Source organism: Pelophylax lessonae, assembly GCF_965119305.1.
Source record: "Pelophylax lessonae genome assembly, chromosome: 3".
NCBI classification, from domain to species: domain Eukaryota; kingdom Metazoa; phylum Chordata; class Amphibia; order Anura; family Ranidae; genus Pelophylax; species Pelophylax lessonae.
The window spans coordinates 627,925,016-627,951,388 of record NC_138770.1 but is presented as its reverse complement, the minus strand read 5'-3'; the positions used below and the strand labels follow the sequence as shown (position 1 = coordinate 627,951,388).

The window sequence follows — 26,373 nt, the reverse complement described above, 5'->3', positions numbered from 1 at the left end:
GGTGTAAAAAGACATGGAAAGTCAGTAATGGGAACATGATCAGCTGCAGGGATACCACAGGCAGTACTGGTGACAATTTCTTATGCTTGCCTGTTTTGACCACAGCTTCCAGAGTTCATCTATTAATCCCTAACTATCACCCAAATAATACCTGAAAGCGGAAATTCACCCTAAAGAGGAAGTTCCGCTTTATGTCCTCCTCCTCTAAAACTTTATGCCATTTTTTGGCCTAGTTTTGGTAGGTTCCTGCTTCCATTTCCAGTTGGATCGCCAGAAGTAAGATTGCTAAATGCACAGGACAGGTCAAAAATTCTGGTAGGATCAACAGGTATTTTTTTCTTAGAAAACATAAGATTAGAGAAGGTAATTGTTGGGGTTTACATACACTCTCCCCAAACACTTGACCATTTAAGCCGGCCATACATAGATCGAAATTCGGCTGGTTCAGCAGGGACCGGCCAAATTTAACTCCATGTATGGGCACCCTGGTTGTACACAAGTCAATTTATTGATAGACTTGTGCAAAACCAGGCTGTCTGGGTTTTCTAGAACAATTATTGCCACTAGCTGTATCCAGCAACACTAATCATTGTGTTCTGCCGGTAGGGAAGCCTCCCAGCTGGCAGAACACAATAGCTGCGGTAGGGAATACTTCATCAACACTGACGGCAGTGGAAGGAAAGAAAATTTCATAATCTATGGCCTGTTTAACCACTTGCCGACGTATGGGTACGTCACTAGCCTGTGAGGCTCTGGGGAGCGAGCGCGCGCCGCCGGAGGCGCGCTCCCGCTCCCGCGCGGTCACGGACCCCCGCGCGTGTGACCGGCGGACCCGATGTCCGACGGTCACTCTGCGATCGTCGCTGCAGAGGGAGAAAGTCAGGCGGCTAATGTAAACAAGCCGCCTGTCATTCTCCCCTGTGTAGAAACACTGATCATACGGTTCTACTATGTAGGACCGTTGATCATTGTTCCTACAGCTCAAGCCACAGCCAATCACAGTTAGAATCACGCCCCTAGGGACACACACAGCCCCTCCCTCTCAAATAAAGTTAACCCCTTCACTACCAGTGTATTTTTACAGTAACAGTGCATATGTATAGCACTGATTACTGCAGTAATGTCACTGGTAACCCCAAAAGTGTCAAAAATGTCAGTCAAGGGTCCGATCTGTCCGCCCCCAATGTCGCAGTACCGCAAAAAAAAATCGCAGATCGCCGCCATTACGCGTTAAAAAAAAAAACCAACAAAAATCTTTCCCTTTGTTAGTAAACGCGATAACTTTTGCGCAAACCAATCAAAATACGCTTTTTGCGATTTTTTTTACCAAACATATGTATTTTTTAACATAATGTTAAAAAATTTTGATTTTTACATTTTTTTGGGGGGAATTTCATATAAAAAAATGTGAAAAATATTATTTTTGCAAAATTGTCGCTCTTTTTTTGTTTATAGCGCATGATCAAAAAATTGCACAGGTGATCAAATACCACCAAAAGAAAGCTCTGTTTGTGGGGAAAAAAAGGACGTCAAATTAGTTTAGGTACAGCGTCGCACGACCGCGCAATTGTCCGTTAAAGTCACGCAGTGCCGAATCGCAAAATTCCCCCTGGTCAGGAAGGGGGTAAAATCTTCCGGGGCTTAAGTGGCTAACTGTCCCTCTAAAACTGAATGAAGCCTCCAATCTCTTACCCTAGCTATGGCCTATCTTAACCCCCTAGTAATCCCTAACACTAAAACAACTACCTTCAGTAGTGGTTACCTTCCCCCCTGTCTGGTGCAGCTGCACAAAATCCAACCACAATGATCGATCATGGAAGTAAACAGTCACCTTGTAGTTTTATTTTATCCGTTTGGATCTTTGGAGTGAACACAGGGGCACCGGATGGCACTTCACTGTTCAGTAATGAAGAAATGTAAATATAATTTTTTATTTTTTTTATTTTGAACACACATTAATGATTATATACACAGGTTGTCTGTGTCTTGTCCATTCTTGGCCGCTTAGTGCATGTAAATGTCTGATACTTTTTCATAAATATTGAAATATTTATGGCTGGGTCTTCCCTCTTGGGCCTTTATTGGCTCTTTATTTTTTCTAACAATATGCGCTCTTCTGTTAACCTTAAAATTCCATCTGGATTCTGTTTTATGTTTTTTTGATCCATGAGATCGAAAATACAATTAAACAATCAAAAGCTATCTACCATCTGCTTATAATGGCTGACTTGCATGTGACCTTTTAGAAAAAGACTTTACTTTTGATAAAAAGTGTCCCTGGGGTGGGACAGAAATCATCGATTTGGTATAAAACAGACAGGAAAATGAATAGGAAATGGCCAGATTATGCTGCTTAAGTCAAATGATCGCTCACAGAACGTTCACACTGGCACAAAAAAGTCTGATTTATGAGCAAATATAGAAATTAAACTGCTTGGTGATCAAATGCTTATATACCCTAGTACAGGGGTCTCTACACTTTCTAAGCAAAGGGCCAGTTTACTGTTCTTTAGACTTTGGGGGGCCGATCTGTCAGTGTGAGTAGAAAATGCCCTGGTGTCAATAGGAGTAAACCATGCCCAATCATTGGTATTAGTGGGAGGAATAGCGCTCTTTCGTTGTTATCAGGAGAAGGAATAATGCCCTATCATTAGTGTCAGTGGGAGGAATTTTGCCCCATTGTTGGTGTCAGTGGGGGTAACACTGCCCCAAGGGCCGGATATATACAGGCAGAGGGCCACAGTTTGAAAATCACTGTATGAAGGTAAGAGCCCCTCACACTCTGTGTCCTGTAATATTCTGCTATCTTGTTGAGGATAGATATATACTGTATTTACTGTTTACCTGAATTTTGAACATAATTTGGGGGTTGATCACAACAGTGATATTTGAGGTGTGCTTTTAAATGCCGGCTGTCATAATACTTACATCCTGCTTTGTGTCCATTTGCAGATCACTGTTTATAAGAGATGACTGTGGTTCTGTCCATGAACAGATTCTGCAGCCCCATTACCTCTGAGGGTGCTACTGACATTGTGGACTATAAGAGTGTGTGGGAGTCCCAGGACAACGCAGACAGATCCTCCACCTCTCTCCATGCCCAGCACCAGGAGTACAGACTATGTGACCCTTCTACAGGTACGTGTCTTCTATACTCATACCACTAAGACAATACACAAAATGTGTTGGGTTTCATGACTATACTGGGGGGGTGTATACAAGATCCCTGGCAGAGACAAGAAAAAAATATTTTTGTCCTGCAAAATATATAATGCCCACAATTGATGCTGGTTTTTTTTAGATCCCTCAAGGACCATGGTGGGAGGAACATTGCTCGTGAGATCCAAATTCAGTACACCCATTGCAGTTCCCACCAGAAAAGGTCTTACACTTCTTGTTTTTAAAAAGAACGCTCACTTCTATTTATTAAAGTGGAATTTCAGATTTTAACTATCTAATACTAAAATTGCTCCCACCGCTATTTTTACTCCTATTCTAACTACCCTGTAGATAGAAGATGCTTAAAGGTGTGGCCCTTTGTTTGCCTTTATCTGGCCCTTGGGGCACTAACCCATCCATTGACACCAACAATGGGGCATAATTCCTGTCGCTGTCACCAGCAATGAGGCATTATTTCTCCCACTGACACCATCAAAAGGGCACAATTCCTCCCACTAACACCAACAATGTGGCACAATTCCTTCCATTGACACCAACGATGGGGCACAATTACTTTCATTGACACCAAATATGGGGCACCATTCCTCCCACTGACACCTACGATGGGACACTCTTCCTCCCACTGACACCAACGAAAGCGTACAATTCCTCCCACTGACACCAATGATGGGGCACCATTCCTCCCACTGACACCAACGATGGGACACTCTTCCTCCCACTGACACCAACGAAAGCGCACAATTTCTCCCACTGACACCAATGATGGGGCACTATTCCTTCCATTGACACCAGCATTGGGAAAGAATTCCTTCCATTGATGCTAACGATGGGGCACTATTCCTCCAATGACACCAACAATGGCGCACTATTCTTCCCACTGACACCAATGCTGGGGCATTAGTCCTCCAACTAACACCAAAGACAGGGCATTGTTTACTCCTACTGGATGCCAGGACATTTTCTGCTCCCACTGGCCCTAGTCTGCCCCCCCTAAAATCTAAGTGACAGTAAACTGGCCCTTTGTTTAGAAAGTTTGGAGACCCCTGCTTTAGACTAATATTTTAATGTTTTTATTGATGAAATATTGTTTTTGCCATAATATATAATTTTTAGTTCACAATGTTTGCAAAGTACTGAGCGGCACTTATTTGACATAAACATTTTATATAAAAAAATGATCACAGAGAAGAAAATATAATCACAAACAGCAGCAGGTGCATAGAGCACAGTCACAACTAAAATAAAAACTCAATAAAACAACTTATTTCACCAAGTTAAAGTATAGCTAAAGGCAAAACTTTATTTTTTTTAGTTTTGGATAGAGTGGATGTGAATTAGAACACATGTCAGGTTTTTATTGCTACCTCTGCCCCCTGTTCAGACCCTCTCTTTGTCCTGTTTACTGTTACCATCAAATGTGCAAGTAAAAGAAAATCCCACACTTTGTGTTGTCCCCAGAACACTAATAGAGGAGAAATCTTCCAATGGGGCTTATGGTGACCTGGGGGGTCCCAATGGTTTATCTTAACGTGCAGGGATTTCTTCTTACTTCCTGTTTGGCTATTGGACAGTAAGTGAAGGTAAATTTCCCCAATGGAACACAGATAGAAAAATAGCTGACAGGGATTATAACCCACCCTTACCCTATCCAAAAAAAGGAAATAAAGTTTTGCCTTCGTTCTGCGTTTAACTATTTATACCTTTTGAAAACTTTAACAAAACTTAGTCCACACAGAAAAAAAAAATTAAAAGTCAGCAGCTACAAATACTGTCCAGGGATCCCGCTATGTCGGCACCCTGAGCCAAATCATCAATTGGCTTCAGGTACAGGCGCCGGCATTGTAAGGGAAACTAGCAGTGAAGCTTTCAGGCTTTACAGCTGGTTTTCTTCTGCACATGCGCGGGTCTGAATGGTCCTGCTGCCTTCTGGGACCTGTGTGTGTCTCAGAAGGCCTCAAGGGGAAGGAGGAGGGGCCGGAAATGCTCGGAGATCGCAGCGGGGTTCTTACTCAGAAGTGGGAGCGTGTACGTATCAAAACCAGGTACCTGCTCCCCACCCCAAAAAAAGTGTCAAATGTGGCAGTGGAGGGGGGGGGGGTGCTTCCACTTTTGTGTGGAGGTCTGCTTTAATATCATTTTCACACCAAAGTTGCGATTCTCTCAAATGGTAATCACAAATGGCCGTTTGCTCTAGTTCACAAATGTGGATGCTTGTTTTACCAATATGGTTCTTTGTATCCAAGTCACGCTTTCTCTCCATGCAGTGACAGTTAAGAAGGTGAGTCAAAGTAATCTGCTGTTATATCACTCTGACACTACTAGTGATTGACCGATATTGGTTTTTCGTTGCCAATACTGATTCCGATATTTTGGCCATTGCATATCGGTATCGGCAGATATTTTCGTACATTTAAAAAATGTTTTATTTTTTTATTTTTATCACTTGGCAGGTACTCTTGTGGAGGGATCTGGGGATCTAATGGCACTTTTCCACTGCAAGTACCGGCTCGGCCCTACTCGGCCCTGCTTGGTTTTCCACTGCATGATACCGCATGGTACGGTGTTGGAACGGTTCGGTACGGTACGGTATGGTTTGCTTTTCCACTAAAATAGTACTAAAGTAAGTGGGTGGGATAACAACGATTCTCTGACCAATCAGTGGCTAGTAGTGACTGCATGCAAAGGATTTTGGGATATGGTACCGGTATGGTACCTCTTGGAACCACAATCGAGGTGGTACTGTTCGGTTCCATGTAGTGGAAAAGCGCCGCTGTACCGTACCGAACCGTTCCTACACCGTACCATGCGGTACCAGCAGTGGAAAAGCACAAAAGCGAGCCGAACCGTTTGGTTCCATGCAGTGGAAAAGCGCCATTAAAGACCCCAAACCCCTCCTCTGCACTTAAAAGCAGTACCCGGAAGTGATGTCATGACATCACTTCATTGTTTATATCTTCAATATGTACATATGTGAGTGGCATATTTAATAACATTTGTAAACTGAATTATGCTATGTGACATAATTTTACCCTTGAGCAATATTTGGAATATCGGCAATATCGGCCAGTTTCGGGCCCGATACAGATATATCGGCAAAAGTCAATATCGGCCCTCGATATATCGGCCTTGCCGATAATCGGTCGATCCCTAGACACTACCCTCTGAAGACTTCTGCTATCACAGCAGGATGGACCTCCTCTAAACTGCTATCCACCTCCAGGTTCCTCTTCCAGTGTGTAGGAAACAGACCTCCATCCAGGAGTGCACCATGAAGTGGAACCGAAGGATGAATGGAGGCTGACTCAGAAGTACCAAACACATTTCTAACACTCAGTATAAAGCATCCTCTACTCGCTAGAGTAGGCTTCCTCAGGAGGAGTGTCGGAGCGCTATATCAGCGGTTTAGCTTAAATTTTCTTGAACACCACCGCATGGTGTGCCTGTGATACAAAGTGCAATATTGGGAAAACAAACATGTACTCACATTTGTGAATCATCTGCGAGAAACAGCAGTTGGCAATACCATTAGAGAGACCTGCAACTGTTTCCATGTGGTGTGAAGACAATGTAAACTCCAGCGGCTTTAACATTTAACAGAAGCTTCACCTGTGAGATATTTTTGCAAGAGTTTTATGACAGTTGGCACAAGATATGAGGATCTCCAGTCGTTTAAAAAAAAATTAAAGTCAACAGCTGCACATACTAAAGCTACTGACTTTTAAAGAGGATTTTTTTTCCATAACAACTTTGTTAAAAAATAATGTTCATTAGCAAGGAACATACATTCCACATTAATAATTATGTTACCAAAATCATTGTGTGCTGTAAATTGCCTCCAGCATTGCTCCTGTTTCTTCATGCTGGAGGCCGCCATTTTGCTGAAGACCAGAGCCCCTGAACAGTCATAAATCATAAAGCCCCGTTCGCACGGTAAAAAAAAAAAAAAAAAACAGCCGACATTTGGCCCATGTGCATGTCGGTCTGTCCGACAGAAGCCTGCCATTTGGCTGTCCCCCTGTCACAGCACAATAAGCTCAGCGGGGACGATCAATGGACTAACTTTGCATAGTTAGTATAGAAACTCTGATTAGAGCTGACAGTTTTTTTTTTTGTTCAAACCCGCTGGGCTAGTGTGTTAATCCATCAATTTAATGGTTAAAAAAAAAACAGTTACATTCCTGGCATGAAGGAACCCTCACATTGGCTTGTGTCCTCAAACTGTCAAACCATTAAATGGCTGGTGTCATAACTGATCACATGTGCAGCACCATGGCAGTTGCAGATCAAACAGAAGCAGCTTCCTTGGCTGCAAAGGATAGGAGGGTTTAATTCAGCTTTAAGGCTGACAGCAGATGGGCCTCTACAAACTCAGCAGTGCCTAAAAATGCCTAAAATGGGAGAGAAGCTTAGCATGTGCAGAGCAGGGTGAGACAATGTATTACTGGATTTTAAACAGTATACAAACATTCTTAATGTTTTACATAGCTATACCTGCAATAGAGGCCAGGCTGATGTTTTTTAGCAGGACAATCCAGCAGGACTTTTATTTCCTGACTAAAACTCCACTGAAGCTTAAGGCGCCCCAGCGCCGATCCCCCGCTGAGCAGGAGCAGGAGGATGACAGCTGTGTCTCCGCGCTGTGTGTGGAGACATAGCTGTCAGTTCCCCATGCATCTCTATGGGGGAAATCGAATGGGAACGGACCGTCGGTCCGTTCTCATCCGATCCCATCTGATCCGATCCGCTGGACGGATGGAAAATACAGTTTCCATCCGTCCAGTTTGACGGATCGGATGTCAGCGGACATGGAGATGCATGAGGGGACCGTTCAGATCCTCCAAAAAAAAACGGACAGGCGGATCTGAACGGTCCGCCTGTGTGAAAGGGGCCTTACCTGTGAGATATGAAATATACAAGTTTGGACTGGGTTTTATGACAGTTGGCACAAGACATGAGGATCTCCAGTCATTTCAAAAAGAAAATGAAAGTAAACAGCTACAAATACTAAAGCTACTGACTTTTAACAAACAGACACTCACCAGAACAGGAGTCTAGCACTGTCTTCGCTTGGGCCAGTTCTTTGCTGGTCTTCAGATCCTTGGCACCGCCATCATGGCTGTGTGGAGTCAGCTGTGACTTCTTGCCAGCTCCCACAGCTAGCTAAGGGCAGTGGGGAGCCGAATGTTAAACAGCAGGAAGTCACAGCCTGCTCCCCACTGCGCATGCGTGAGATCATACGTCACTGTCAGGATGGCCCTGCAGCCTCCTGGGAAGTGCGACTTGTCCCAGGAGCTTGAGGGTGTGGGGGGGACGAGCCCAATTTAAATAATTCTCGTCTACGTGTATAATGCAGAAGTGGGAGTGGGTACATGTATGAAAAGGGTACCTGCTCCCAGAAAACCCCCAAAACTTTCAAATGTTTTACTTAGGTAGGGGAGGGGGTTGAGACAGATTAGCAGTACTTTCACTTTTAAGGTGAAGGTCCACTTTAATTTAGGAAGATCAGCACGGTGCAAAATATTATTTATAGTGTTGGTAACATACTCCAGTTTTTACAGCCACATGGACAACTCGGTTCAATCCAAGCACCATGGTATCATGGGTTGGGTTGAAGAAGATGTAAATTCTCCAAGAACATGATGGGAGGTATGAAAGTTTATGAAAACACCATGGTCTACCTAATCCAATCTCCATGGTGCTTGAGTTGATTGAGTTGCTCACGTGGCTATAAATAAGAAAGCAACTGGGATGATTGCTGAAACATCTTCAACATTACAGAACAAGTCCAAATAAATGTTACTACCACTGGGTTGACTGTTGAAGTGTATTGATATAGATAAACATGAAATAAAGTCTGTAACCTGAACTGTAATCCTCAGTCTTAACAAAAAAATTAAAAAAATGTTGAGTCAGCAGCTACAAATACTGCCGACTGTCCAAGGATCCAGTGCCGTCCTTATGTGGGCCAGTTTTTTGCCTGTCTTTGGGTCTCTGGTGATGGCATATTTACTAAAGGAAGCCAGCTGTGACTTCTTGTAGCTTCACAACTGGCTTTCCACTGCGCATGTGCAAGCTGGGTGAACGGTCCCACAGCCTCATGGGACCTGTGACATGTCCCAACAGATTGTGGGCGGGGGGCAGTCAGAGCGGAAGTGAGTACCTGCTAAAACTAGGTGCCCGCTTCCCCCCCCCAAAAAAAAACCAAAGGTGGGGGGAAGGGGGGGTGCGTTAAAGAGGAACTTCCCTTTTGGGGTAAAGTTCCACTTTAAGACAGCTGTTTTCCATGTGACTCGCTTTTCTTTATAGACTCCATGCCCTTAATGGCCTTACCCTTCTCCCCCCATGACTGTGTTACTGCCGACGAGAAGACTAAAGCGTAGTACATACAGGCTGAATTTCGGGTGGCGACATTCAGCTCGTGTGTACTGGAGCCGTTCGGTCGGTTTCTGACGAAGGGGAATGACTGAAAAACATCTGCTGACCGGCTCCTGGTTCCCGGCTCCAATGGTTGAGAGCGCTGACCGGAGTGTTCTGGCGCTGGGGGGGGACACACAATAGAAGAGCGGGGGAGATTGCTCTACTAACGTTGGTTGTTTAGTGCAGCGGCTTCTCCTGAGCTGTCTTTTTTTTTTTGCTTAGCCCTGCTAGGTTAAAAAAAAAAACTACTAGCATGTACGGGGCTTAGCACACATCTGTGATTAAACCTATCCTTTTAGGTGAAACGTGTCAGTGCAGGATGTCTCAGAAGGGGACTTTCTGTTCATGTTGTTCTGATGAATATTCTTTAGAATACAGACGTTCTTCTCCTTTGGGTTTGTGCTGTCTGTGGAGCAAAGTACGAGGCGAGCCCCTGACGGCATTTAGCACCCAATATTCCATGAGAGTGCTTGTCCTATACTATTGCATCTTGGTTATTCGTAAAACTAATTTTTTTTTTTAAATAGTAAAATAAAACAACATAAAACATATATTATAAACTATTAACCTAAAAACATACCAAAATTAAATAAAATTGACCCATTATGGCTTCCCTTTAAGGCCTAATCCACAATGTGTACTGAGAAACTGTGGGGAATCATGCACTCACAGCGTGTTCTTTGTTCAATGGTTAGTATCCTACGAGGACATCAGCTACTGTCACATACCTGATCCGAGGCCGAGAAGCAGAGAGGGCTCCCCTTGCGGCTGAGTGCGGCACACCCCTGGAGTTGAGACAGAGGGTGTAGCGCCCACAGAAGCACTGGTTGCCGGCAGGGTTCTGATTGTAGACAGCCGGTCTCTAGCAGAGTGCATGGCAGGTATACAGCGGACAGTCCAAGGAGGAACCAGGAACAACCAGGCAGTAGATGTAAGACCGGCCGGGGGTCAAACACAGGCCTCGACAGGAAGCTGCAACAGGTGCAAGCCAAAGGTATAGCAGGAAGGCCAGAAGCAGACAAGTCCGTGGGAAAGCCAAGATCAGGTATTGGAGGGCAGGTAGACAGGAAGCAAGTCCGTGAGCCAAGCCGAGATCAGATAACGGGAGAGCCAAACTGGAGCAGGGATGGTTAGACGAAGCCGAGGGTCAAAGCCAGGAGAGAGAGCAGACAGGTCAGGAACAAGCCGGGTCAAACTGGAATCCAGGAAGTAGCAATGCTCAGGAAACAGGAAGAGCTGAAGACAATCCAGCAATCTGATGGGCTGAGCAGAGTCCTTTTATAGGCCAGTGAATTAGTCTATGGCCTGAGTCCATTGCGGCCATGGGAAGTACTGGCAAAGTTGTCAATTGCAGCACAGCCATTTCACTGACAATGAGTCTATGGCCTGAGTCCATTGCGGCCATTGGAAGTACTGGCGGAGTTGCCAGTTGCAGCATGGCCGTTTCTCTGACAGCTACAAACTGCGCATAGCAGTATTTGTGACAATATACAGTATGGCATCCCATGTACAGTGTTAGAAGTGTAAGCACATCAATTATAAATGATGATGAGCCTGTGATCCCATTACATTCTGGGGCTATTATGCTATCCAAGATATGTTCACCCAACGTACCTTTAATTTGAGTTTTATTTGGAAAGGACCATAGCATCTTGTCATATGACTCTCTGCTATGCAGTCTTCTTATTTTTGGCAGTGTAAGGGCTCATGTAGACAGCATTGTTAAAGTGCACTTTAAGACGTACTTGAAGCCAAAACTTTTTTTCGAAGTTTTGGATGGAATGCAGAATAGTGGGAACTACCCAGAATATTCCGCCTCTCCATCTAACCAGGTGGTTGTTTGTACAAATGCCACATGAACAGGAGCTGAGGGGGAAATCTTCCAGTGGATTCACCTGTTCCAGTAACAACTGTCATACACTTTGCGCTTTCACTGTACAATCTCCTTTAGTTTTACCAAACTACAGTATGTGGTACCTCAACTATCCAACCAATTTGTATCAAGTCAGGAGGACCCTCACATTACATAGTTGTTGTGAGATCTACAAGATATTGTACGGTCGGATTGCAATGTGTGTGATGAGCTTAAGAGGGGACATTTTAGCATTCACATGGGCAGTAAAACAGGTGGTTGATCTGCGTTTTTACCACCCCCTGACCTCCCACCTACGAAATAACACCGTCCATTTCCATTCCCTGGCCAAGGTGCCTCACTTCAAGGCACAGCAAATTTAATTTGGCATGTTAACTTTTGGCAAGTAGTAGGGCTGCATGATTCTGGATAAAATGAGAATCACAATTTTTTTGCTTAGGGTAAAGATCACAATTCTCTCGCGATTCTCGGCGTAACATGATCTTCCACATTATACAAAAAAAATTGGGCTAACTTTACTCTTTATTTTTTTTTTTTAATTCATTAAAGTGTATTTTTTCCAAAAACAATTGCTTTTGAAAGGCCGCTGTGCACATACAGTGTGACATAAAATATTGCAATGACCGCCATTTTATTCTTTAGGGTCTCTGCTAAAAAAATATATATATATAATGTTTGGGAGTTCTAAGTAGTTTTCTAGTAAAAAATACTGATTTAACTTGTAAGCAACAAGTGTCAGAAAAACGCTTTAAGTGGTTACACTGACCTAATTTGAAGACCGAAGTTTATCCCTTTGATCTCTAAAAGAACCAAATAATACAATGTTTCTTTTTATCTCTCAGCACTGAGCAATGTGATAAACTTTTTCGGCTGTTTTTTTTTTTTTTTTTTTTTTACAGCTGTGAGCAGAGAACTGCTCTGCACTTGTTACATGAATCATGGAAATGCTGGATTAAGATCGTGAGGGAGTTTGAATCGAGTTTTTTAACGATTAATCATGCAGCTTTAGTAAGTAGTGACATTCGTCAGACTGGCTCATTGAAGTCAATGAGACTGTGCCATATTGAGACTGTGACAGCCGCTTGGCACTAGCTTGCGGCGTAGTATAACAATACAAAATCCTCCTTAGGATCACAAAAAAATATAGTCAATCATGTGAGGTCATCCCATCCCCTTGAAATACTTTTCAGAGGGGTGATGGTGACTGCCGACATTGAAGAAGTTCATGACAAGAAATGAACTCATTCCCTACTCCATCCAAAAACAATAAAAGACGTTTTGTCTTTGGAAATCCATTAACAGTATGTCTGCAAATTCCCATTTACTTTTAGGGCCGGTTCACACTGATCCGACATGTGCTCCGACTTCAGAGCACAAGTCGCATGACATGTCAAAATGATTGGTTCCCTATGGGAGCCGTCATAACTGGTCTAGCTTGTGCTGATTCGACTTTGAAAATGCTTCTGCACTACTTTAGCTTAACCTGGGCATGATTTTTGCCCATTGATTTGAATGGAAGTCGGGATCATCATCATCTTAACTGATTCGACTTGTTGCGTGCGACATGTGCTCTGAGGATCTTAATGGGGAACCCCACGTCAAAATTGAATAAAAAAAAAAAAAGTGTGGGATTCCCACCCTTCGGTCTGGTAGGGATTTTGAAGGGAAACCCCACGCGAAAAATAATTATCAAAAAACGGTGTGGAGTCCCCCCCAAAATCCATACCAGACCCCTATCTGAGCATGCAGCCCAGCAGGTCAGGAAAGGGGGAGGACGAGCGAGTACCCCCTCCTGAAACATACGAGGCTACATGCCTTCAACATGGGAAGGGTGGGTGCTTTGGGGTAGGGGCCTCTGCGCCCCCCACCTCAAAGCTCCTTGTCTCCATGTTGATAGGGACAAGAGGTAGGTGGTGGTTGTGGGGTCTGCGGGCAGGGGGCTTATTGGAATCTGGAAGCCCCCTTTAATGAGGGGACCCAACAGATTCTTTCCCCCCATGTAAATGAGTATGGGCTACATTGTACCCTTACCCATTCACCCCTAATATTGTGTTGTGTAATTAAAAACAAGAGACAGTTTTTGTCAAAACCCTTACTAAAAGTGAAGAATGTTGTAGCTCCAACGTGTCTTCTTTCTTAGGTTCCCCCATTGATTTGTTCTTCCTATGGTCTTCTCCCTCCAGTGATGTGTTCTTCCTCCAGTCTTCTCCCCCCAGGGCTGTCTTCTCTTCTGGTGCTGTTTTCTCCACTTCTATCTTCCCCGCTGCCTCCCAGTCCTCCTCTGATGCTGCCTCCTGTCTTTGTATCATCTCCGATGTCTACCAGTTCTTACATAGCTATTGGGCATGGCCATCCACTGATGTTGCCATGAGACTCCGCCCCTTGTGACATCTCAGAGTCTCATGGCGACCTTACCGGATGGCCACGCCCCATGGCTATATAAGAACTGGCAGACATCTGAGATGACATAAAGGAGGGAGCCAGCGTCGGAGGAGGACTGGGTCAGCAGCGGAGAAGATAGCAGAGGCGGAGAAGACAGCATCGGAAGAGAAGACCGCACCAGAGGGATAAGACCGGAGGAAGAACACATCACTGGAGGGAGAAGACCAGAGGAAGAACACATTGTGGGGCAACCGGAGAAAGAAGACACGTTGGAGCTACGACAGGGGGAAATTCTTCACTTTTAATAAAGGACTTGACAAAAACTGTATTGTTTTTATTTACACTACATTGATTTTTTGTAGGGGTGAATAAGTAGGGGTATAATGTACCCCATACTCATTCACATGGGGAGCGGGCGGGATCTGGGAGCCTGGTATGGTCGGATCAAAGTCAGATCCCATTAATTGAAGTTGCATGGAACTTGGACATGAAGTCGCAGGGCAAATTCGAATCCGAAGTCACACGACTTTTGTGTCGGATCATTGTGAACCTTATGGTGTAGTGTGGAGGCAGCATTTCATCTGGTTTTTCTTTGGACGCAGCTAGTCCTATTGAGATCCATTGCATGGTATGCATGGCCTGGTATGGTCATATAAAAGTCGAATCCCATTCATTGAAGTTGCATGGAAGTCAGACATAAAGTCACAGGGCAAAGTCGAATCCAAAGTCGTACGACTGTGTCGGGTCAGTGCGAACCTTATGGTGTGGTCTGGTTTGCGTCGTATTTCTTTGGACACAGCCAGTCCTATTGAGATCCATTGCATGCAAAGCATAAACACAACCCTTGCATGCATAAGCCCTAAATGTGGGCGGGGTTACAGTGGACAGCGCTGGAATTAAGGAACCAGCTCCTGGCTGCAGGTCTGAGGATAAGGATACTAACAGCTCCATTGCTTTGATTGGAGGGGTATCCAGGGACGAATGCTGGAATATAAATTAGAACCAGTGCCCTGGAAAGCTTTGTCCTCGGAGTCAGTTATAAAATGATATGTTTGACCGGAATAGAAAACTCCTTTAATGCCATTCTTCAGCAAGGCTTTGTGTGCATTAATCTGCATTAATCATTACCTTCTGCATGTCGGGCTCTGTGGATGTCTGAGGAGACGGATCAGCTTTCCAGAATGCTGCAGGGAATTCACCTCACGGGACCGCATGACTGATCTTTAATAAAGGCACTAAGTCAGGGAAGCTGTGCCTGGATACAATGCCTGGATTCTGCCAGGATGGCTCTGTCTCCAGAGGAAATAACTCAGCGCAGCGTTGAAGGGCTAATTCGCCTTTACTAAAAAACTGCCAATGCAGATAAGGGGCGTCAGTAGATAAAAACAAACGATGCAGCTCCGACTAATAATGCCCTTACTGTAGGTGTAAGCCATTTACCTACCTTCTGAAGCCTGACTGGAATATTCCCAGGATATTGCTAGGACGTTGTTAGGTGAGGCCTAGTCATTACTGCTCACCTCGTCCATCACAGGAGTGAGCTCTTTCTCTGATTCACAACCCCTCACATGCTCTTTCTCTCTCTCCTGGTGCAGTAGCTTTCAGCTCAGCGTTTAAGAACTCACTCCTGTGATAGTGAAGGCGATCAATTCTAGCAACATTCTGGGAATAGTCAGGCTTCACGATGTAAATGCATTCCTCCCAACCGTCCTGGAATGGGCAGAATTGTCCTGAATGTCCTCTCCTCTGTTCATTGATAACAGAATTATAGTAAACTGTGTTTGCTGTGCTTCAGTTTGTGAATGAACAGGAAGCCACTCAGCACAGAACATTTCCTATTCATTCAGTGTCCAGTGCAGCTGAGGCTGCAGAGAAAGGTACAGAGGATTCTATGGCTCCTTTCACACAGGCAGTGCGCCTGACGGAGTCCGTTCTGCTCAGCGGGGGATCGATCTGCTGATTCCTGCTGAGCAGGCAGATGACAGCTCCGTCTCCGCACTGTGTGCAGAGATGGAGCTGTCAGATCCCCGCTCTCCGCTATGGGGAGATCAGATGAGAACGGACCGTCTGTCCGTGAGTGAGTGCACATGCTCAGCGTCATATAAAGCGGTTGCCTTTGGGAAATAGACGTATGAGTGCTGCCAGCATTGCTGCAGAGGTTGAAGTGGTGGGGGGGTCAGCCTGTCAGTGCTCAGACCATACGCCGCACACTGCATCAAATTGGTCTGCATGGCTGTCGTCACAGAAGAAAACCTCTTCTAAAGATGATGCACAAGAAAGCCCTCAAACAGTTTGCTGAAGACAAGCAGACTAAGGACATGGATTACTGGAACCTTGTCCTGTGGTCTGATAAGACCAAGATAAACTTATTTGGTTCAGATGCTGTCAAGCGTGTGTGGTGGCAACCAGGTGAGGAGTACAAAGACAAGTGTGTCTTGCCTACAGTCAAGCATGGTGGTGGGAGTGTCATGGTCTGGGGGCTGCATGAGTGCTGCCGGCACTGGGGAGCTAAAGTTCATTGAGGGAACCATGAATGGCAACATGTACTGTGACATACTGAAGCAGAGCACGAACCCCTCCCTTCAGAGACTGGGCCGCAGGGCAGTACAGTAAACCCCCCTCCATTGCGGGGGTTACGTTCCGGACCCAGCCGCGAAAAGTGAAATTCCGCGAAATAGAAAAACCCTATTAAAATGCATTGTAGGCATGATTTTTTTACTGTCACTGTACGTGTAGAAGCATTTTAAGGTCTTTAAACACACTTTTAAAACAATAGAAACTCATTTAAACACATAAAAGATACTTAGAGACAGAGCAAGAGCTATGAAAAACACAAAAATCTTTCATTTGTAATGATTTATATAGTAAAATAACATTACAAAAAAAAACGCGAATTACCGGGACCGCAAAAACTGAACCGCGATGTAGCGGGGGATTACTGTATTCCAATATGATAATGACTCCAAACACACCTCCAAGACGACCACTGCTTTGCTAAAGAAGCTGAGGGTAAAGGTGATGGACTGGCCAAGCATGTCTCCTGACCTAAAACCTATTGAGCGTCTGTGGGGCATCCTCAAATGGAAGGTGGAGGAGCTATGTCTCTAACATCCACCAGCTCTGTGATGTCGTCATTGGGGAGTGGAAGATGAATCCAGTGGCAACCTGTGAAGCTCTGGTGACCTCCATGCCCAAGAGGGTTAAGGCAGTGCTGGTAAATAATGGTGGCCACTCACACAGAAAATATTGACACTTTGGGCCCAATTTGGATATTTTCACTTAGGGGTGTACTCACTTTTGTTGCCAGCAGTTTAGAGATTAATGGCTGTGTGTTGAGTTACTTTGAGGGGACAGCAACAATACACTGTTATACAAGCTGTACACTCACTACTTTACATTTCTTCTGTGTTGTCACATGAAGATATGAAGATATAATAAAATATTTACAAAAATGTGAGGGGTGTTCTCACTTTTGTGCGATACTGTACTGTATATCAGATGCGCTGTTGCACAACATAGCTGGTAAATCTAAGAAGGTTATCCAATCACGTTGCAGATAGATAGATAGATAGATAGATAGATAGATAGATAGATAGATAGATAGATAGATAGATAGATAGATAGATAGATAGATAGATAGATAGATAGATAGATAGATAGATAGATAGATACTTTTTTTCTGTGCATTTTATGGCATGTTGGCAGGAACAGTGACAGGCAGACAAAGCTTGTGAGCCTGCTAATCTCATTTCCATAGTTACACATCTGATAATAAGTAAATTTAAGGTGGGTGCCTGATAAACACAATGATGACTCCACCGCCTGCCAGACACACATGGCAGCCAGTGTGCAGCACAGACAACAATAATAGGTTGTAGGTAAAGTGACATCACTGTCATTATAAATTGTCTGATCACTGTAATGTAATTCCAGCTTCATGTATCATTGCAGCATAGGAGGTGCATGTGTCATCCACATATCACAATGGTAATAGGTTCACATAGATAACAAATCTCAGAATGCATTGGGATGCCGATGGCTTCCTGGGATCTGGAGGGTTGCAGTCAGTGTTCAGCCAATGTTCCACCCGGCTTATTCGATTTTCGATCTCTTGTTGAGTTAGGTGGTGGTTACTTTAATGCCCACACACTGCACATATACGCCCATGGCAGCCAAGGTGTCTGTAATGAGAGCACACTCCTAACATGATGACTGAGCTGTCATAGACAGCCCATGGTGTCTGGTTATGATCGGGAGCAGATGGACAGTACTCAACTGGCCAATTCAGCAGGAATCGGACAAAATTTAAACCATCTTTGGGGCCTTAAAGCTGAAGTTTAGGTATAGCAGTTTTTACATAGTCACATTTGTCCAGGTTGGATCATTGTAAGTAGGTATGTTATGTAACGGTATCAGCCAAATGATCAGACCAGTGGTGATGTGCAATTTCTACTTTACTTAACAATGTAGAACGTAGATTACACAGGAGATCATGTGGACAGGGGTTTGCAGTACAAAACAGCAATATGAGGAAGGGCGAAACAGGTATAACACATACAGTATGAAAACAATTCTATTGCAGTTCTATAATGGCCACTAGATGGCAGCAGAGTGCTCTGAGTTCAGTTTACTGATAGGATAAAGAGCTGAAGATTCTCACGTGTTCCAAGAGATTACTTGCTCATTCAGCAGACTGTGAGCTGAGGGGATTTCCTGCTGGCACAGACTTCACACTGGCACTGCTGATGCTGACTTCGGTCAGAAGGCTCTGGGGGCCATAGATACGACCAACCCACGGCTTGGACAACTTCTCCACATGGACTGTAACAGAGTCCTCTCCTGTAACTGGGGCTTGGATAGATGCTGCGTGCTCTTGTGCTCACTGCTGGTGGCCCACACACCAGACTGATTGAATGAGGACCCAGCACCTGGGGACAGCTCACTTGCCCAGTCACTGCTGTCCCATCAGGCAGGATCTCTCTGAGCACAGGAAGCTGGGCGGAGCTGGCATTTCACTCCCTGGGCATGTCCTGGAACTCAGGGGATGCTGGGAGCCCAGAGGATTGTGGGGAATTGAGTTAAAGGGACTTGCACCTGCATCTGGATAAAGGGGCACACTACTACAGGTACAGTGAGGGGAAAAAGTATTTGATCCTCTGCTGATTTTGTATGTTTGCCCATTGACAAAGAAATGATCAGTCTATGATTTTAGTAGGTTTATTTAACAGTGAGAGACAGAATAACAACAAAAAAAATCCAGAAAATTGCATTTCATAAAAAGTTATGAATTGATTTGAATTTTAATGAGTGAAATAAGTATTTGACCCCTTCGCAAAACGTGACTTAGTACTTGGTGGCAAAACTCTTGTTGGCAATCACAGAGGTCAGACGTTTCTTGTAGTTGGCCACCAGGTTTGCACACATCTCAGGAGGGATTTTGTTCCACTCCTCTTGTCAGATCCTCTCCAAGTCATTAAGGTTTCGAGGCTGATGTTTGGAAACTCAAACCTTTCAGCTCCCTCTACTTATTTTCTATGGGATTAACGTCTGGAGACTGGCTAGGCCACTCCAGGCCCTTAATGTGCTTCTTCTTGAGCCACCCCTTTGTTGCCTTGACCGTGTGTTTTGGGTCATTGCCATGCTGGAATACCCATCCACAACCCATTTTTAAATTCTCACCCAAAATTTTACGGTACGAGGCCCCGTCCATGGTCCCTTTGATGCGCTGAACTTGTTCTGTCTCCTTAGGAGAAAAACACCCCCAAAGCATAATGTTTCCACCTCCATGTCTGATGGTGGGGATGGTGTTCTTGGGGTCATAGGCAGCATTCCTCCTCCTCCAAACACTGCGAGTTGAGTTGATGCCAAAGAGCTTGATTTTGGTCTCATCTGACCACAACACTTTCATCCAGTTCTCCTCTGAATCATTCATATGTTCATTGGCAAACTTGAAACGAGCCTGTACATTGGCTTTCTTGAGCAGGGGGACTTTGCGGGCGATGCAGGATTAAAGTCCTTGATGGTGTAGTGTGGTACTAATTGTTTTCTTGATGACTTTGGTCCCAGCTGCCATGACATTATTGACAAGATTCTCCCATGTAGTTCTGGGCTGATTTTCCTCACTGTTCTCATGATCATTGAAACTCCATGATGTGAGAACTTGCATAGAGCCCCAGACCGAGGGAGATTGACAGTTATTTTGTGTTTTTTCCATTTGCAAATAATCCCAACTGTTGTCACTTTCTCACCAAGCTGCTTGGCATTGGGCTTGTAGCCCATTCCAGCCTGTAAGTAGCCGGGACTCAGGTCTGGTACTGTCTAATATCGGGCTGGGAACCAAGGATCACTGTGGGGACCAGTGGCGGCTGGTGCTCAAATTTTTTGGGAGGGCGCAAACAGAAAAATGTAATAGGCATTGCTTTGCGGCAAGTGTGCCCCCATTTAATGCAGAGAGATCAGTGTGTCCCCATTCAATGCAGAGAGATTAGTGTGCCACCTTCAATGCAGAGAGATTAGTGTGCCACCTTCAATGCAGAGAGATTAGTGTGCCACCTTCAATGCAGAGAGATCAGTGTGCCCCCTTCAATGCAGAGAGATCAGAGTGCCCCCTTCAATGCAGAGATCAGTGTGCCCCCTTCAATGCAGAGAGATCAGTGTGCCCCCTTCAATGCAGAGAGATCAGTGTGCCCCCTTCAATGCAGAGAGATCAGTGTGCCCCCTTCAATGCAGAGATCATCGTGAACCCCCCCCGCCGAGACCATTGCACTTACCTGCAGCGGCTTCTCCTCAGTCCCCCGGCGTCTCCTCGAGTCCTCCTGCCTCCTCCTCGGCCAATGGCATGGGGCTTGCCTTTCGGCCAATCAGAAGGTGGGTCTCGGACCCGCTTCCTAATTGCCCAGGAGGAGGATCCGTGTGACAATTTTCATTCGCTATTGTCACACATTGGGTGGGCTCGGGGCACACTGCTCTGCGTCCCGGGCCCACCCTTTGCTGAAGCCTATTAGAGCCTCTGGCTCTAATCAGGTGACTAAAAAAAAAAAAAAAACCATTGAGCTCCATGCGTCCGGCGCCCGCATGCAGATTAGGGGGCCGGACACATGGATAGGGGGGGGCGGCGCCCCTGCACCCCCAACGCTCCGCTCGCCACTGGTGGGGACTGTGTATGGACTCTCTAGGAGATTTAATATGTGCGTTAGACTGACCTTTGTAATGGGGGTCGGTCAGTTTCGGTAAGAGGCTTTGACACCTGGGTGATTGTTGGTGGTGGCCCCTGGATTGACATCTCTGTTGGGATTGGCTGATTACTGATCTCTTATCTCACCCCTGCTTGCGGACTTTATATGAACTGATATTTGAGCGCTGCACCTATTGTTTTTTCCCTTTCACACTTGTGCGACCTTAAATTTGTGAGACTTTGCCGCGATATTCTGCTGCGACTTTGACGCAATGCTGACTGGATTTGAAGCAATCCCTGTGTAATCTTGAGGTCTATGGGCCTCAAGTCACATCAAAGTCGGACCAAAGCAGTGCAGGGACTATTTAGAAGTCGCTGAAACTTGAAGTCACACAGATATGAACTCATTGGAAATCATGGGGTATGACTTGTCATGCAAATTTGTAGTCCCAAGTGGCAGGACATGTCACACAAGTGTGAAAGTAGCCTAACACAGCAGTTTTTAGAATTATGACTTGTTGATCCTGCCAGTAGATCAGTTTTTTTCCCATTAACTATAGTAGGGTGACAACACTGTTCTTTTTTGCAGTGAAATCGGGCAGCAGCTATGTCACTTACAGAACATAGTAGCCTTCGGCCTCATTTACACTGCCACAATGCCAAAGAAATCATCTGGGAAGTAAACACAACTTGTATGCCTCCCAAATCACTTGTTTTCTGCAGTTAGATGTTCCCGTTTTAAAGCTTAAAGTGAAACTCCACCCAAAAGGGGAAGTCCCACTTTAACTCCTCCTGCACTCCTTTTTCACAATTGGCACTTTTGAGGGGCGGGGAGCAGGTACACGATTTTAACAGGTACCTCCTCCCAATTCAAGTTCTCCTCCCTCCCTCCCTCTTGCAGTCTTCTGGGACAGTGACAGGTCCTAGAAGACTGCATCCACCAAATCAGGATGGGCCGCATGACTCGGGCACCCAGCTGTGAAGCTGTCACAGCCGGTTGCCCATAGTGAAGATGCCGGCACTGCCAAGGGAGGAGGTTGGGTAAAGATGGCTGGGGTAAGCTCACCGCTGGATCGTAGGACTGGTGAATGGCTGTTTTTTAACACTTTTTGTAGCTGCTGACTTTTATTTTTTTATAGGTGGCTGGAGCTCCTCTTTAAGTTTAAGTACAAATTTTATTTTAAAAATCAGCACAAGGGACAGTACTGCTCCTGTCCTATACCCCTCAGCCGTAATCTTCTGGTGCTGCAGGAGTAATACAAGTGCTGTATCTGTGACAAGTTTTCATCAAGAGTGCCAACTATACCCACCCTTTTCATCCCTCTCCTCCATTCAAAGAAGCCACACTACAGCTTCCATCAATGAAAAGTGCTTTATTAATGGACAACAGGTGAATGAATGAAAGGTCAACATCCTCCATACTATTCTCTACTATAGATTTATCAGTCAGTTTGATGAAATGCTCCATTTTTCTGTATTTTCAAGACATTGCTATCATCTTAGCAACCAAGCCCCTTGGCACTATAATGGGTAGCCTGCCCCTGTTCTAGCTTGTTTGAGGACATTCTTATTAGGTGACATTTCTCTGTCCTGCAACCAGCTGAGGTATGCCGAGATACCTTATGGTGCCTTCAATTGAATGCTGCCCTTTGTAGTTTAATTCAGTACATGTTCACTTGAAAAACATATATGGTGGTTTTGTACATATTTTAATTATACATATATATATATATATTACCAAATGTTACCAAAAGTATTGGGACACCTGCCTTTACACTCACATTAACTTTAATGGCATCCCAGTCTTAGTCCAAAGGGTTCAAAATTGAGTTGGCCTGACCTTTGCAACTATAACAGCTTCAACCCTTCTGGGAAGGCTGTCCACAAGGTTTAGGAGTGTGCCTATGGGAATGTTTGACCATTCTTCCAGAAGCGCATTTGTGAGGTCAGGCACTGATGTTAGAGAGAAGGCCTGGCTCACAGTCTGCACTCTAATTAATCCCAAAGGTGTTCTATCGGGTTGAGGTCAGACAAGTTTATCTGGTTCAATTCGCTCATCCATGTCTTTTTGGACCTTGCTTTGTGCACTGGTGTGCAGTCATGTTAGAACAGGAAGGGGCCATCTGCAAACTGTTCCCACAAAGTTGGGAGCATGAAATTGTCCAAAATGTCTTGGTATGCTGACACCTTAAGAGTCAGTTCACACTGGGGCGACACGACTCTGTACTACTTCGGGGGCGACTTGTGCATTACAATGCACCACGACTTCGGAGCGACTTGCAGGGACTTCACATAATAGAAGTCTATGCAAGTCGCTCCGAGGTCGCCCAAAAGTAGTACAGGACCCTTTTTCTAAGTCGGAGCGACTTGTTTCGCTCCGATTAGAACGGGTCCTGTAGCGGTCAATGGACCGCGAGGGAGCGCGACTTGTCAGGCTGACAAGTCGCCTGACAAGTCGCGCTAGTGTGAACCGACTCTTAGAGTTCCCTTTACTGGAACTAAGGGGCCAAGCCCGGTCCCTAAAAAAAAACAACACACCATAATCCCCCATCCACCAAATTATTTGGGCTAGTGCACAAAGCAAGTTTGGGGTGAAGGAACTTGACTGGCTTGCTGACCTCAGCCCGATAGAACACCTTTGGGATGAATTAGAAAAGAGACTGCGAGCCAGGCCTTCTCTCTAACATCAGTGCCTGAACTCACAAATACGCTTCTTGAAGAATGGTCAAACATTCCCATAGACACACTCCTAAACCTTGTGGACAGCCTTCCCAGAAGAGTTGAAGCTTTTATAGCTGCAAAGGGTGGGCCAACTCAATATTGAATCCTATGGTCTAAGACTGGGATGCCATTAAAGTTAATGTTCGTGTAAAGGCAGGTGTCCAAATAGTTTTGGTAATATAGTATATATATATATATATATATAAATATATACAATACAGTATATATGTCCGAGCCCCTGTGAACATCTGGAAACGTTGTTATCATTTGGCACGAATTTTACCTGTTTCTGGTAAGCGTTTCATCTACACGGTTACCCCAAATCACGTTTTCAATTTTTTGGATTGATTCACGGACTTTTCTTTTGGACTATTACTTCAATTTAATTTCTATATTTTTTACTGTTTGATATATTTCATTCTATATGCTTTGATCATTCTTTAGCGCAACTTATTTATATTATATATATATTTTTTTTTTCTATGTAAAAATACTCCCGCTTAAAAGCCAACAGTTGATGCTCTAGGCTTAATTTCACTAGTGATCCTGAAACGCCTTTCAGATGTTTACTGAGCTTAGTAGCTCAAACGGAATTGTATACACAAATCAGAGCAATGACTTCCTACTTACCATTCAGTCTGAGGTTTCAGTCAGAGACAGCAAGTCTGAAAGTAGACTGCTTCTCTTTAGAAAATCCTTAGGTATCTGTTGAAAAATGTATTGCTGTACTAAAATACAACTGACCCTATAGCATTCTAGTTTTCCTTTTAATATTTGCAATATTTCATTGTTCTGAAGTTGTACTGAGCTGCACACTCGTCTTCCAGCACCATGTTATATTGGGAATGTTTGGGGATGTAGGGCATCGCTGTGTGGCTTGATGTGTTCTGTGTATGTGTGTCTTAGGAAACAAAGTTATGTTGTTTGGAGAACCTCGGGCGAACTATGTGTCATCATCTTTCATATCTGATTTATTACCACAGAGTCACATTACAGGGGAGTTTCACATCCAAAAACTGCATCCAGGAATACACACTTTAAAAGGAAATATGTAGAAGAGGATTATCATCTGCGGCTCAGCAGCTGTAGTCATAAAGTATGTTCCATTTTGTCTTTACTTTCATTTGTTACATCATACAATTGTGATTGTTTTCTCTCCTGTGTTTTTTCCAACCGTTTTTTAATTGTAGGTGGAATAACGCATGTTTTTTTTTTTCAGTTTTTTTTTGTTTTATTTGTTTTTTTGTTTTTTTTAGCTGCTTGACCTTTGCAGATGTTTGTGGCTCTGGGGAGGAGATCTCTTCCTCCCTCTCGCCCGTTTGTGGGACCTGAGTCCCCTCTCTGTAATGCATTACCTATATATTCCTATGGAGCATCCACTAGGGGGCCAGTGACACCATGATGTTGATGGTATTGGCTTCTAGGGCTGGGGTTATTATCTAGGCAGATGGGTGCCAGGTGATAGGGGTATGGGCTGTATCTATGTATAATTAAAAAATAGATAAATAGAATTCTACGCATTATATAACCTTGAATTTTTAAAAATGGGGGAAAAAAAGCATTTAATAACCGCTGGCATACAACAGGGCTGTCTTTAATATTAATTGGACCCTGGGCGAACATTTTCTTGGGCCCTCCCGAATTCGCATATCAACTATTTAAAGACAGTGCGGGCTTAAGGGGCTGCTGCTTTGGGCCCCACAACAATGACTGGGCCTGGGGCAGCTGCCCCTTTTGCCCTGTGTTAAAGACAGCCCTGGCATACAAGGTGTATGTCGCCTCCTGGTTCAGTGAGTGCCAGTAGTACAGCTTCTGCTATAGTCTGGGCTCACAGAAGAGATACGGCTCGCCTACACTGCAGCCGCTCTGCCCACACCTCCTTTCACCTCTCCCTGCACAGGAAGCTTTGGATTTTGTAAATAGGTTTACAGAATTAAAAGACTTGTGTGATTGGGCAGGGGACAGTGAAGCTGCATATGATGCTACCGCTGCTGTGCAGGATATCTGTAGCCTGGGTGTCAGAATGCAGGAAGAATAGCAATAGACATGTTATCAGGATTCGGCAAAACAATAAAAAAAAAAAAAAAAGATTTTATGGCCATAGTGGCTTCGCAGGGTTCCCGCATCGCATATGTGTGAACCGCCACTAAAAATCTCACTCATTGTAGCTAACTTTTGTATTTGGGATTGCTGTTTTTATATAAATAATAATGATAAAATTCTTATCGTTTTCTTTAAAGCGTAACTTTACCTATAATAACTTGACAAAAAATAATGTTCTTTAGCAAGGAACATACATTCCACATTAATAATTATGCTACCAAAATTGGTGTGTGCTGCATATTGCCTCCAGCATTGCTCCTGTTTCTTCTTGCTGGAGGCTTCTATTTTTCTAAAGTTCAAAGCCCCTGAACAGCAGTAAATCATAAAGCGTAAGTAAACTAGTCGATTTAATGGTTTCAAAAAACAGTTACATTCCTGAAATGCTAGGATTACTAACTGTCACATTTGCTTGTGTCCTCAACCAAACTCTCAAACCATCAAATGGCTGGTGTCATAACTGATCACATGTGCAGAACCATGGCAGTTGCAGATCAAACAGAAGCAGCTTCATTGGCTGTAAAGG

At 44.4% G+C, this 26,373-nt stretch overlaps 1 protein-coding gene across 2 annotated transcripts in view; it reads left to right on the top strand.

Annotated features, from left to right (window-relative positions):
• The window catches only part of SERTAD4 (SERTA domain containing 4), a 108,000-nt gene that overhangs the window by 57,255 nt on the left and 24,372 nt on the right, over positions 1 to 26,373 (top strand). For both annotated transcript variants that reach the window (XM_082249769.1, XM_082249770.1), the window contains exons 2-3: positions 2,953 to 3,138; positions 24,731 to 24,843. In XM_082249769.1, coding sequence (XP_082105895.1) covers positions 2,970 to 3,138; positions 24,731 to 24,843 — 282 coding nt within the window. In that variant the 5' untranslated portion in view covers positions 2,953 to 2,969. The remainder of the gene's footprint in view (positions 1 to 2,952; positions 3,139 to 24,730; positions 24,844 to 26,373) is intronic.